The sequence below is a fragment of the Alosa pseudoharengus genome, unplaced genomic scaffold, assembly GCF_046254945.1.
Source record: "Alosa pseudoharengus isolate Yale_2024_CS ecotype anadromous, Long Island Sound unplaced genomic scaffold, YU_APseudo_1.1 YU_APseudo_1.1_scf_2, whole genome shotgun sequence".
Lineage (NCBI taxonomy): Eukaryota > Metazoa > Chordata > Actinopteri > Clupeiformes > Clupeidae > Alosa > Alosa pseudoharengus.
The window spans coordinates 5,803,648-5,817,053 of NW_027468663.1; the positions used below are offsets into that span (position 1 = coordinate 5,803,648).

At 40.9% G+C, this 13,406-nt stretch overlaps 1 protein-coding gene across 1 annotated transcript; it reads right to left on the bottom strand.

Moving 5' to 3' along the window:
* Positions 1-1,875: 1,875 nt before the first annotated feature.
* On the bottom strand, positions 1,876-3,484 carry LOC143134989 (5-beta-cholestane-3-alpha,7-alpha-diol 12-alpha-hydroxylase-like). The gene has a single exon (XM_076295718.1). The coding sequence runs from the start codon at positions 3,480-3,482 to the stop codon at positions 1,947-1,949; it is 1,536 nt and encodes a 511-aa protein (XP_076151833.1). The 5' UTR covers positions 3,483-3,484; the 3' UTR covers positions 1,876-1,946.
* Positions 3,485-13,406: the final 9,922 nt, after the last annotated feature.

The following is a 13,406-nucleotide window of genomic DNA, read 5'->3' on the forward strand; positions in this document are numbered from 1 at the left end:
AGCCAGAATTTCGAAAATTTCCAGGGGGAGACACCCCCGAACCCCCCGTAATATGATCAGCACCACCTCTCACAAAATACTATCAACTTCCCTGCTACCGGTCCGTCAGATATGACAACTGTGTCCGGTCCGTTTAGTGAAAAATGTTGCTGTAGACTGTTTGGACAGCAAAGGGAGATTACAGCCTAATAATAAAAACAGCTGCTGGAATTCATTTCTGTGTGGGCCTGAGTTATAATATATGACATAATGTACTACATTTTCATTGTGTGCAATTGTGCACCAGCCTGCACAGCGACAGCAAAGAGAGAAGCGCTGGCTGCACGCACATGCGCAAACGCGCCCGCGCGCGTCGCGGTCAGGGGGAGGGGGGGCCTTTTTTGATATTGTGCACAGGGGCCCATATTTGTTTAATCCGTCCCTGACCATGACATGGTTAAAACGGGTTTGATAGCCTACTTCATTAAACATGAAACAACTTTAAACATTTTGTTCTCTATCTCTAAGTTGACTACTATTGCATGTTCAGATGTTCAGATAGGCTAACTGCCAAGTGACCTTACCGTGCTCCCAAACGTCTCCTGCAGCACTGTGCCTGCGTGCACCTTCTGAGAGTTCACTGAATGTATGACGCCACGGATTGGTGGCCGCAAGGCATTTCAATTAACACAGAAAATTGTTATTTTTGTAAATTTCTAATTTCACAAACTATTAATGAGACATTTTAGCGAATATTCACGTTGGAACTAGCGGAAGTATTACAAATTTTAAAAAGTAAAAAACGGGTCTTGTCAAAAGGGCACTTGGACATCAAAGGGGCAAAAGGGCAGGTGCTAGAGCCCCTGTAGCCCCCCTTCTCTGCACGTGCCTGCTTTTGCTTTCTCTGTGCACAAGGTAGACTATGTCAGTTTGAGGTCATACTTTTGTCATAGTTCTGTAAACATACAGGGATCCAAGCTTCAAGTATTGGTGTTTATTTACACACATCAAAACAAACACAAGTGTGTTTTTCCAAGTCAAAACACAAAATAGCAATTTTACTGAGACAAAACAAATCAGTCTACATCGGTCGTCTCTCTCAAAATTCTGTCTACATCACAACATGCAATGTCCTAGTCCAAGGCACCGGGAAAAATATATTCTGGAATGACGTATCCAGGCCTGACATGACAATATCCCCACATGTAGACTGTTTTTTTTTTTGGCTGTAAAAGGGCTATTTCTTTCTCTTTTCACTCTTCCTGTTCCCTCCATTGTACCCATTGTACATTACCTGTGGCTGATTTATAGTGCTTAGGCTGATTGCAAAGTGAACTAATTATCTAAAACAGTTTTCACATGAGAAAGTGTGCCAGAGAGTTGGCAAAATAATGTAAGTGCAGTGAATTGTGCCTACAGTTGTGCAAAGTGTGTATTACAAAATTGCAAACTGAGTGCAAAGCAGTGTTTGTGCTTTTAGTTTTGCGAACTCAGTGAGTGGTTTTGCTATAAGTATTATAGTTTTAGAAATTGTGCTATAAGAATCACAGTTGTGTTTAAGCATTCAGAAAAAACTGTAATTACAATGAGCAAGCATATCACTCTTGTCACTCAATTAAAAATAAACTCCCTTTTTAATTTTAATTTTCTTTCTGACACAGCCTTTTTCAGTTACTGAATTACCAGAAATGTCCAGAAATTGCATCATAGGTTGTGAATTTAAATGGTTGTGAAATTTGCTACAGCTGCAGAAAATATAATTTCGGTCATTTCAAAACAACTGGAGAAAGTAAAAGTAGGCTACATGTTTATGTATTACAGTAATTCATGAAAAACAAAAAACAGAAAGATTCATTCAGACAAAGATATATAATATACAATTTGTTGGATTCAGATCTTAAAAGAGACAAAATTAATATTATTGTGTTACAAGGTTTCTGACAACAACTGATTATAAGAAGCACAACTCAGAATTTCAGCCTGTATCTGAAGGGAATGTCTCGGGTGGGCTGCATTGATCCAAAGCCCCAGCGCCTTACATCAATATCAGGCATCTTCTCATCAGGGTCTTTCAGCTCAAAGTCAAAATATGAGAGCATGAGGAAGATAAACTGCTTCAGCTCATTGGTGGCAAAAAAGCGCCCTGGACACATGGTGACACCAGCTCCCCAGGGCATGGTGTAGTATTTCACCTTTCTGCCATTTTTGTAGAAGTCTGTCTTTCTCACACCATCTGAAGTAAGGAAACGGTCATATTTGAAAGTAGCTGGATCAGGGTGAACCTCTGGATCCATATGCACAGCAGTATAGGGGAAAAGAGCCACTCTGTCTCCCTCCCGGACGCTATACTCACGACCATCAGCCATCTTCAAGGCCATGTCTTGCAGTACAGCGCGGGTGAGGACAGGTGCAGCTGTTAAACGCAAGGTCTCCTCCACTGTGCTGTCTAGGACCGGCGTCTTCAGGAGCATGTCCCTGGTCAGGTCAATGAGGGGTCCTCCACGCTTCACTTCCTGTCCTGTCTCCCGCAGTACCTGCTCCACCTCAGCTCGCACCGCCTTCATGGCTTCAGGATGCTTCATGAGAAAGAGGAGCAGCCAGAAGGCAGAGGGGCCAGTGTTTCCCTGTGACGCCCAAAGGAGCAGGAACATAAATCGGTCTTGCATGCTTTCTTCCATTCCACGTTCAGCTCTTACTTGCTGCTGGTCCAGGACCCAACCACTGATATTGTCTCTGGTACTCACTTTCTGTACTGACAGCATATTCCAGAATAGTCTCTTCAAACGCTCTGCCTCCATCTTCTCATTTGGGCCAAGGACGCCATATGCCAGATTAGGGAACAGTTGGTCATACTTACGGAACTCATAGAACAGTTCATCTGATTCAAGACGATCTGCCTCCTTGGCTTTCTCCAGCCCCTCTGGCTGTGTGGGTGTCTTATTACCAAACAATGCCAGATATCCAGCTCGAAAAACAATGTTGTAGCTGTATTTGAAAAGTCCATCATCCTGCCAGCCATTTTGATCATCTCCTGAACCAAAACTGTGCAGCATGAGATTCTGAAGGTTGCTCATCATGGCCTGGGTCATCACAACTAGCCCGTCACCCATAAGATGCTTGTTGCTGTACATTTGAAGGAACTTGTGATCACCTTCAAGGGAATAATATCCAAAAACTCTTTGGACAAGATGTTTGGCAAACTTATTGAAATCCAGTTTGGCTCTGGCCTCCTTCACCACTGATCCAAATGACAAAGGGTCCATGATGAATGTGAAATAAAACCCACCAAGCAGCACTGTAAAGATATCTCCATGTTTTCCTTTCATGCGCTTTAAAAACTTTGCAGTATCTCTCCTGAATTCAAGAACATGTCCCAGCCATGGCAGAGGGCCTTTATCGAGGGGAGGCTCACCGGGACGATGTCGGCGGAAAGCTCCCAGGATGTATAATCCACCTAGAACAGAGAGTAGCAGAGCAAGCAAAACTGGCAGAATCAAGCCCATGGCTGTTCTCTTGCTTAGTCTCTGAGCTACACTGAACTCTTGTTATCCTTTGTGCAAACAGTAGACCATATGCTCCTCCCCTTTGGGAGATAAACACCAATGTTACAACAACATCAAGAGTGTCTGCACACTCGGTTCCGGTGACATGGCGCCAGCTTGAATTACGCTCCCTCACCAATCCCTGAAAAAAATGATAGATGCCCGGTTTTTTAAACACACCTAAAGTAAGAGATGATCTTTTGGAATAGTAACCTAAGTAATGAATCTCCGTTCAGCGGGTGCTCTCACTGAATTAAATGAACTTAAATTTAAGAAGAAAACTAAGAAGGGGAAAACAGTGGAAGACACCAAGAACACACTCTAAAAAATGCTGGGTTCTTTTTTCAACCCAAACGCTGGGTTGAGGCTGTTGGGTCGTTTTGTTTGGTTGTTTTTACTCATATTGGGTCATTTCTGTAACCCAGCTTGCTGGGTTGATAGTTTATCACTGCTGGGTTGATAGTTTAGGGCTGTGCTCCCCCCTGTCCCCCACCTGACGTGGAGTACACTACCCAGCACCAGGGTGACTTCAACACAGCTGCATAGTTATTTGAAGGTTGAGAGAAAAAAATCGGCAGGCAGGCATATTCTTTCAACCGTCCAGTCCAGCAGCTGTCAACATGCAATGGAAATCAGGTGATTTCGGAAGGTATGTATCTGCTTTTATTTATTTATTTTTATCCAGACGGATTTTAAAAGTCCACCCAGAGACATACCCTTCGTGATACCCATTTCGTTCAGCTTCAAGCAGGTGTTATTCATTCCAGCTAATATTAGCTACTGTTAATGTTAAATCTACACAAAGACAGACTCATAAAACATATTTCTGTATTCACTGGGTAGGAACTGCTGAACAGAAACAAAACAAACTTTTACAACGAACTACAATTAGCATACCAGCAGCTGGTAGGTAACGTTAGCAGACTTGGAAACTTTATGCTAATTAAATATGCTTCGTGGCTAACGTTTGTCAACTAGCTAACACAGTCGAAGTAGTCTCTTCACAACACACGTAACTTACGATAATAATCATGCCAAACAACATCTTATTAAATCATTCAGGGTAGCCTCATATTATAGCCATGTAACTTACTGGGTGGTTCTTGGTGGTAACATTAACTTGGATTCACTAAGAATGTGTTAACATAGCTAGCTAACGTTAGCACTCCTGACTGTCAGCCTAATGTTAGGCTAACGTTAATGGTAATGTTACCTGCTAGTGTTATCAAGCTCATCTGACATAAACGCACGTTTTGTATTACCGGTATTATGTTTAAAACAACTCCATAATATAAGGTGGTCATGGTTTCCGAGTGTGTTGCACTAATAATTTGTCTCCTGGTGGATTTTTATGTCTGTCAACATCATTCACTGGTAATGGTTCATGCACGTCTTGATATAAAGTTTTGTAGGCTAACCGTGATTAAAATGCACTCTTTTTTTCTTTGATTGACAGGACTGACCCCCAAAACGGACTTTGGAATCTGCCTGCCTTCATGGAAGTATCACATGCATTTTATAGTAGGCTATATATTCAAAAATAAAGAAAACTATCAAATAAATAATTATGTTTAACTGTTTTATTTCATTGCATGGCTTTTGATGGACATTTAATATAGACTGTCTATATCAGGCCTAAAGCTGTTAACAGAAGGTGTGACTTTCAAGTAAGTAAATACAAACTTTGAAATATAGCCGCAAGCGGCAATGGCGGGCCCGAGCACCTGCGGGCCGCAACCCGTGACATGTCGGAATCCAACAAAGCACCGACGTGGTGCGTTTGTGAAATGTACATATTTGATGCGTGTGCTATTTGCTTTTGTATTTTATTTTCTGCCACATTTACTCGCTTGGCCAGGTGGGGGCGCAATGCAAGGCAGGCCCATTGGGTGTCATCATAATCATGATATATATATCAACCTGAGAAATTTCAGACCATTCATTTTAAGCAAAGAACATTTCTGATACACTTTTTGGCCAGATGGTGGCACTATATTAGGCATTTGAATTACACATGTGAATATCATCACAATAATGATATCCAATATTTTGCAAAGTTTCAGATCAACCAATATAGGCATTACCAATTTCTGGCACATTTTCCTGCTTGGCCAGATGGTGGCGCTATGACAGGCAAGCCCATAGGGTCTCTGGATATCATTATAATTATAATATCTATTAACCTGAGAAGTTTCAAAACTGTCATTCAAAGCATAGAGCATTTCTGGCATATTTCCTGTTTGGCCAGATGGTGGCGCTATGCTAGGCATATGAATTATATGTGTGAATATCATCACAATAATGATATCCAATATTTTATAAAGTTTCAGATCGATCAATCACTTAAGGCATTGTCCATTTCTGGCACATTTCCTGCTTGGCCAGGTGGTGGCGCTATGCCAGGCAGGCCCATTGGGTGTCTGGATATCATCATAATCATGATATCTATTAACCTGAGAAGTTTCAGACCATTCATTCAATGCACTGTGATTTATGACACATTTCCTGTTTATGTGGTGAGATATTAAAATCATATCAAATATATTACAACATTCCAAAATCCATTCACAATTTAACATCAGCGACATCTTGGCATAATGTTTGCCAAATTTCAAATGAATCTGACAAACCGTCTAGGAGGAGTATGTTCAAATTGATCATGTGACATCAGTATAATTGTCATTCTTTCTGTTGCCAGTTGGTGGCGCTATGCCAAACATGCATTATGGGCATGTGAATATCATCATTAACATGGTCTTCAATGACCTGTGAAATTTAAAGCATTTCAAGCCATGCATGGTGAATTATGACACATTTATTGTTTATGTGGAAGGGTATTAAAATTAATAATTTCGCCATTTCGTCAAATTACAACATATCAAAAAAAAACTTCACAATTTATAATCAGGAACATCTCGGCATCATGTATACCAACTTTGCCATGAATCGGATCAACCGTCTAGGAGGAGTACGTTAAAATTGATCATGTCCATAACGCACAAAATCTCAATTACCTCACTTCCTGTGGGCGTGGCTAATGGCATGTTAATACAAAAGTTGTTTGTTTTTGGGAGTTACATACACCCACCAAATTTGGTGTGTGTATCTAAAACTGTATGCCAACCACAAGTCACTGTGACGTAAGGGGGCGCTATGGAGTTCCTGGGCAACGCCCGGTGCCAAGCTTTTATCCCTGTCTATTCACTGTACCACTTGATGTGTGTGTTAAATTTCATGCGTTTTCGACTATGTTAACCACCTCAAAATATTTGCCAACCACGAGATCAGTCACCTAAGGAGGCGCTAGCGAGTCCCTGGGCCACGCCCGGGGTCAAGCTCTTGTACCTAACTGCGATGCATGACACCTGACATGTGTGCCAAATTTCAAGAGGTTTCGACCATGTTAACCACCTCAAAAACAGGAAAGCAAAAAAGTGAAATAACAATAATAATAATAATAATAATCCTTACAAAAACAATAGGGCCTTGCGCCCTTCGGGTGCTCGGGCCCTAATAATAATAATAATAATAATAATAATAATCCTTACAAAAACAATAGGGCCTTGCGCCCTTCGGTGCTCGGGCCCTAATAATCCTTACAAAAACAATAGGGCCTTGCGCCCTTCGGTGCTCGGGCCCTAATAATAATCCTTACAAAAACAATAGGGCCTTGCGCCCTTCGGTGCTCGGGCCCTAAATATAGCCGCAAGCGGCAATGGCGGGCCCGAGCACCTGCGGGCCGCAACCCGTGACATGTCGGAATCCAACAAAGCACCGACGTGGTGCGTTTGTGAAATGTACATATTTATAGCGTGTGCTAGTTGTTTTTGTATTTTATTTTCTGCCACATTTACTCGCTTGGCCAGGTGGGGGCGTAATGCAAGGCAGGCCCATTGGGTGTCATCATAATCATAATATATATTAACCTGAGAAATTTCAGACCATTCATTTTAAGCAAAGAACATTTCTGATACACTTTTTGGTTGGCCAGATGGTGGCGCTATGTTAGGCATGAAAATTACACATGTGAATATCATCACAATAATGATATCCAAAATGTTTGTAAACTTTCAGATCAATCACTTAAGGCATTGTCCATTTCTGGCACATTTACTGCTTGACCAGGTGGTGGCGCTATGCCAGGCAGGCCCATTGGGTGTCTGGATATCATCATAATCATAATATCTATTAACCTGAAAAGTTTCAGACCATTTATTCAAAGCCTAGAGCATTTCTGGCACATTTCCTGCTTGGCCAGAAGGTGGTGCTATGCTAGGCCTGTGAATTACACATGTGAATATCATCACAATAATGATATCCAATATTTTATAAAGTTTCAGATCAATCACTTAAGGCATTGTCCATTTCTGGCACATTTCCTGCTTGGCCAGGTGGTGGCGCTATGCCAGGCAGGCCCATTGGGTGTCTGGATATCATCATAATCATGATATCTATTAACCTGAGAAGTTTCAGACCATTCATTCAATGCACTGTGATTTATGACACATTTCCTGTTTATGTGGTGAGATATTAAAATCATATCAAATATATTACAACATTCAAAAATTCATTCACAATTTAACATCAGCGACATCTTGGCATAATGTTTGCCAAATTTCAAATTAATCTGACAAACCGTCTAGGAGGAGTATGTTCAAATTGATCATGTGACATCAGTATAATTGTCATTCTTTCTGTTGCCAGTTGGTGGCGCTATGCCAAACATGCATTATGGGCATGTGAATATTATCATTAACATGGTCTTCAATGACCTGTGAAATTTAAAACATTTCAAACCATGCATGGTGAATTATGACACATTTATTGTTTATGTGGAAAGGTATTAAAATTAATAATTTCGCCATTTCGTCAAATTACAACATATAAAAAAAAAACTTCACAATTTATAATCAGGAACATCTCGGCATCATGTATACCAACTTTGACATGAATCGGATCAACCGTCTAGGAGGAGTACGTTAAAATTGATCATGTCCACAACGCACAAAATCTCAATTACCTCACTTCCTGTGGGCGTGGCTAATGGCATGTTAATACAAAAGTTGGTTGTTTTTGGGAGTTACATACACCCACCAAATTTGGTGTGTGTATCTAAAACTATATGCCAACCACAAGTCACTGTGACGTAAGGGGGCGCTATGGAGTTCCTGGGCAACGCCCGGTGCCAAGCTTTTATCCCTGTCTATTCACTGTACCACTTGATGTGTGTGCTAAATTTCATGCGTTTTCGACCATGTTAACCACCTCAAAATATATGCCAACCACGGGATCAGTCACCTAAGGGGGCGCTAGCGAGTCTCTGGGCCACACCCGAGGTCAAGCTCTTGTACCTAACTGCGTTGCGTGACACCTGACGTGTGTGCCAAATTTCAAGAATTTTCGACCATGTTAACTCCCTCAAAAACAGGAAAGCAAAAAAGTAGAATAACAATAATAAATAATAAATATAGCCGCAAGCGGCAATGGCGGGCCCGAGCACCTGCGGGCCGCAACCCGTGATATGTCGGAATCCAACAAAGCACCGACGTGGTGTGTTTGTGAAATGTACATATTTGATGCGTGTGCTATTTGTTTTTGTATTTTATTTTCATCATAATCATAATATATATTAACCTGAGAAATTTCAGACCATTCATTTTAAGCAAAGAACATTTCTGATACACTTTTTGGTTGGCCAGATGGTGGTGCTATGTTAGGCATTGAAATTACAAATGTGAATATCATCACAATAATGATATCCGAAATGTTTGTACACTTTCAGATCATTCATTTAAGGCATTGTCTATTTCTGGCACATTTCCTGCTTCACCAGGTGGTGGCGCTATACCAGGCAGGCCCATTGGGTGTCTGGATATCATCATAATTATAATATTTATTAACATGAGAAGTTTCAGACCATTTATTCAAAGCATAGAGCATTTCTGGCACATTTCCTGCTTGGCCAGATGGTGGCGCTATGCTAGGCCTGTGAATTACGAATGTGAATATCATCACAATAATGATGTCTGATATTTTATAAAGTTTCAGATCAATCACTTAAGGCATTGTCCATTTCTGGCACATTTCCTGCTTGGCCAGGTGGTGGCGCTATGTCAGGCAGGCCCATTGGGTGTCTGGATATCATCATAATCATGATATCTATTAACCTGAAGTTTCAGACCATTCATTCAATGCACTGTGAGTTATGACACATTTCCTGTTTATGTGGTGAGATATTAAAATCATATCAAATATATAAGTTATCAAAAATCCCTTCACAATTTAACATCAGCGACATCTTGGCATAATATTTGCCAAATTTCAAATGAATCTGACAAACCGTCTAGGAGGAGTATGTTCAAATTGATCATATGAAATCAGTAATTGTCATTCTTTCTGTTGCCAGGTGGTGGCGCTATGCCAAACATGCATTATGGGCATGTGAATATTATCATTAACATGGTCTTTAATGACCTGTGAAATTTAAAACATTTCAAGCCATGCATGGTGAATTATGACACATTTATTGTTCATGTGGAAGGGTATTAAAATAATTTCGCCATTTTGTCAAATTACAACATATCAAAAAAACGCTTCACAATTTATCATCAGGAACATCTCGCGTCATGTATACCAACTTTGACATGAATTGGATCAACCGTCTAGGAGGAGTACGTTAAAATTGATCATGTCCACAACGCACAAAATCTCAATTACCTCACTTCCTGTGGGCGTGGCTAATGGCATGTTAATACAAAAGTTGTTTGTTTTTGGGAGTTACATACACCTACCCAATTTGGTGTGTGTATCTAAAACTATATGCCAACCACAAGTCACAGTGACATAAGGGGGCGCTATGGAGTTGCTGGGCAACTCCCAGTGCCAAGCTTTTATCCCTGTCTATTCACTGTATCACTAGATGTGTGTGCCAAATTTCAAGACTTCTCGATTATGTTAACCACCTCAAAATATTTGCCAACCACGGGATCAGTCACCTAAGGGGGCGCTAGCGAGTCCCTGGGCCACGCCCGGGGTCAAGCTCTTGTACCTAACTGCGATGTGTGACACCTGACGTGTGTGCCAAATTTCAAGAGTTTTCCACCATGTTAACCACCTCAAAAACAGGAAAGCAAAAAAGTAGAATAACAATAATACTCAATAAATATAGCTGCAAGCAGCAATGTGGGGGCCAAGCAGTTGAGCAGGAGTTGTCATGGCAACCCAATGTTGCTACATTATACACACACCCAATTAACCACCCGTCCCACACACACACACCTACAGATAAACTTCCTCTCCCACACACCCCAATAACCCCCCACACATATGCATACCTCAAACATCACTAAATGTATTGTGCATAGTCAGGTTGTAGTCACGAGTCCACATACCAAGTTTGGTGTCGATACGAGAAAGTGTTGATAATTATAGCACCCCTAGTGGTCAAAAGTCACCAAATTTATTGTGCGTCCTCAGGTTGTAGTCACAAGTCCACATACCAAGTTTGGTGTCGATACGAGAAGGTGTTGATAATTATAGTGCCTCTAGTGGTCAAATGTCACTAAATATATTGAGCGTCTTCAGGATGTGGTCCCGAGTCCTTGTACCAAGTTTGGTGTCGATACGAGAAAGTGTCGCAAATTATAGCACCCCTAGTGGTCAAAGGTCGCAAAATTGATTGTGCATCCTCAGGTTGTAGTCACGAGTCCACATACCAAGTTTGGTGTTGATACGAGAAAGTTTTGCAAATTATAGCACCCCTACTGGTCAAAGGTTGCTAAAATTATTGTCTATCCACAGGATGAGGTCCCAAGTCCATATATTAAGTTTGGTTTCAATATGTGAAAGCATTGCTGAAATATGAGCCCACTTCTTGTGATTATAGCGCCACCTATTGGTCAAAAGTCATCAAATTTATTGAGCCTCCTCCTAATTGGGTCCTGAGACCCTGTACTGATTTTGGTGTTGATACGCGAAAGCCTTGCTGAGATCACTTCACTTCCTGTTTGGCGGCTTCGCCGCCAAACGTGATTGGTCGTCACAGGCAACCGGTTTTGAATATGTCTCCAAAAAGCAATGCGTTTATGATTCATGGTCTGACGATCAATTGCATCAAGTTTCATGACAATCGGAGAAACTTTGTGACCTTTGATGCCTTTTAAATGTTTTTGGTGAAATCCAATATGGCGGTCGAATCAATTATGTTGACGTCACATGTTGGCATGTGTCGGCCTAAAGACCTCTCAAGGTATTAACAGATATCACTAATATGCTTTAATTCCAAACACATGACCCGTTACAGGCTAAAAACATAATTTTGGTAATTATAGCGCCACCTATAGGTCAAAAGTCATCAAATTTATTGAGCCTCCTCCTAATTGGGTACTGAGACCCTGTACTGAGTTTGGTGTTGATACGCGAAAGCCTTGCTGAGATCACTTCACTTCCTGTTTGGCGGCTTCGCCGCCAAACTTGATTGGTCACGACGGGCGATGGGTTTTGAATATGGCTCCAAAAAGCAATGCATTTGTGAGTCATGGTCTGAAGATCATCTGCGTCAAGTTTCGTGAAAATCGGACACACTTTGTAACCTTTGATGACTTTTAAGTGTTTTTGATGAAATACAATATGGCGGAAGATCCAACTAAGCGGAAATTGACGTCATGGGGTGCGTCGAGTTATAAGGTATATAATATACCTTAATGTTCAAAATGTGATGTACGGTAAATGCATAGATGCAATTCAACATTTGAAACGTTGGTGGCGCTAGAGCACTCAAAGTGCAGACTTGAAACTTTGATAAATTAAAGATATGACTGAACCTAATCAATGTGCCGAATATCCCAACTTTTTACTGTATGGTTTAATGGCAAATGAGCGTTTCGTTATAATAATAATAAATATAGCCGCAAGCGGCAATGGCGGGCCCGAGCACCTGCGGGCCGCAACCCATGACATTTCAGAATCCAACAAAGCACCGACGTGGTGCATTTGTAAAATGTACATATTTGATATGTGTGTTATTTGTTTTTGCATGTTATTTTCTGGCACATTTACTTGCTTGGCCAGGTGGGGCAATATGCAAGGCAGGCCCATTGTGTGTCATCATAATCATAATATATATTAACCTGAGAAATTTCAGATTATTCATTTTAAGCAAAGAACATTTTTGATACACTTTTTGGCCAGATGGTGGCGCTATATTAGGCATGTGAATTACACATGTGAATATCATCACAATAATGATATCCAATATTTTGTAAAGTTTCAGATCAACCAATAAAGGCATTACCAATTTCTGGCACATTTTCCTGCTTGGCCAGGTGGTGGCGCTATGCCAGGCAGGCCCATAGGGTGTCTGGATATCATCATAATTATAATATCTATTAACCTGAGAAGTTTCAGACCATTCATTCAAAGCATAGAGCATTTCTGGCATATTTCCTGTTTGGCCAGATGGTGGCGCTATGCTAGGCATGTGAATTATATGTGTGAATATCATCACAATAATGATATCCAATATTTTATAAAGTTTCAGATCAATCACTTAAGGCATTGTCCATTTCTGGCACATTTCCTACTTGGCCAGGGGGTGGCGCTATGTCAGGCAGGCCCATTGGGTGTCTGGATATCATCATAATCATAATATCTATTAACCTGAGAAGTTTCAGACCATTCATTCAATGCACTGTGATTATATGACACATTTCCAGTTTATATGGTGAGATATTAAAATCATGACATATTACAACATATCAAAAATCCCTTCGCAATTTAACATCAGCAACATCTTGGCATAATGTTAGCCAAATTTCACATGAATCCGGCAAACCGTCTAGGAGGAGTATGTTAAAATTGATCATGTAACATCAATGTAATTGCCAT

Excerpts from the sequence above, each read along its gene's own strand:
- LOC143134989 (XM_076295718.1), bottom strand. The coding sequence starts at position 3,482 with ATGGGCTTGATTCTGCCAGTTTTGCTTGCTCTGCTACTCTCTGTTCTA.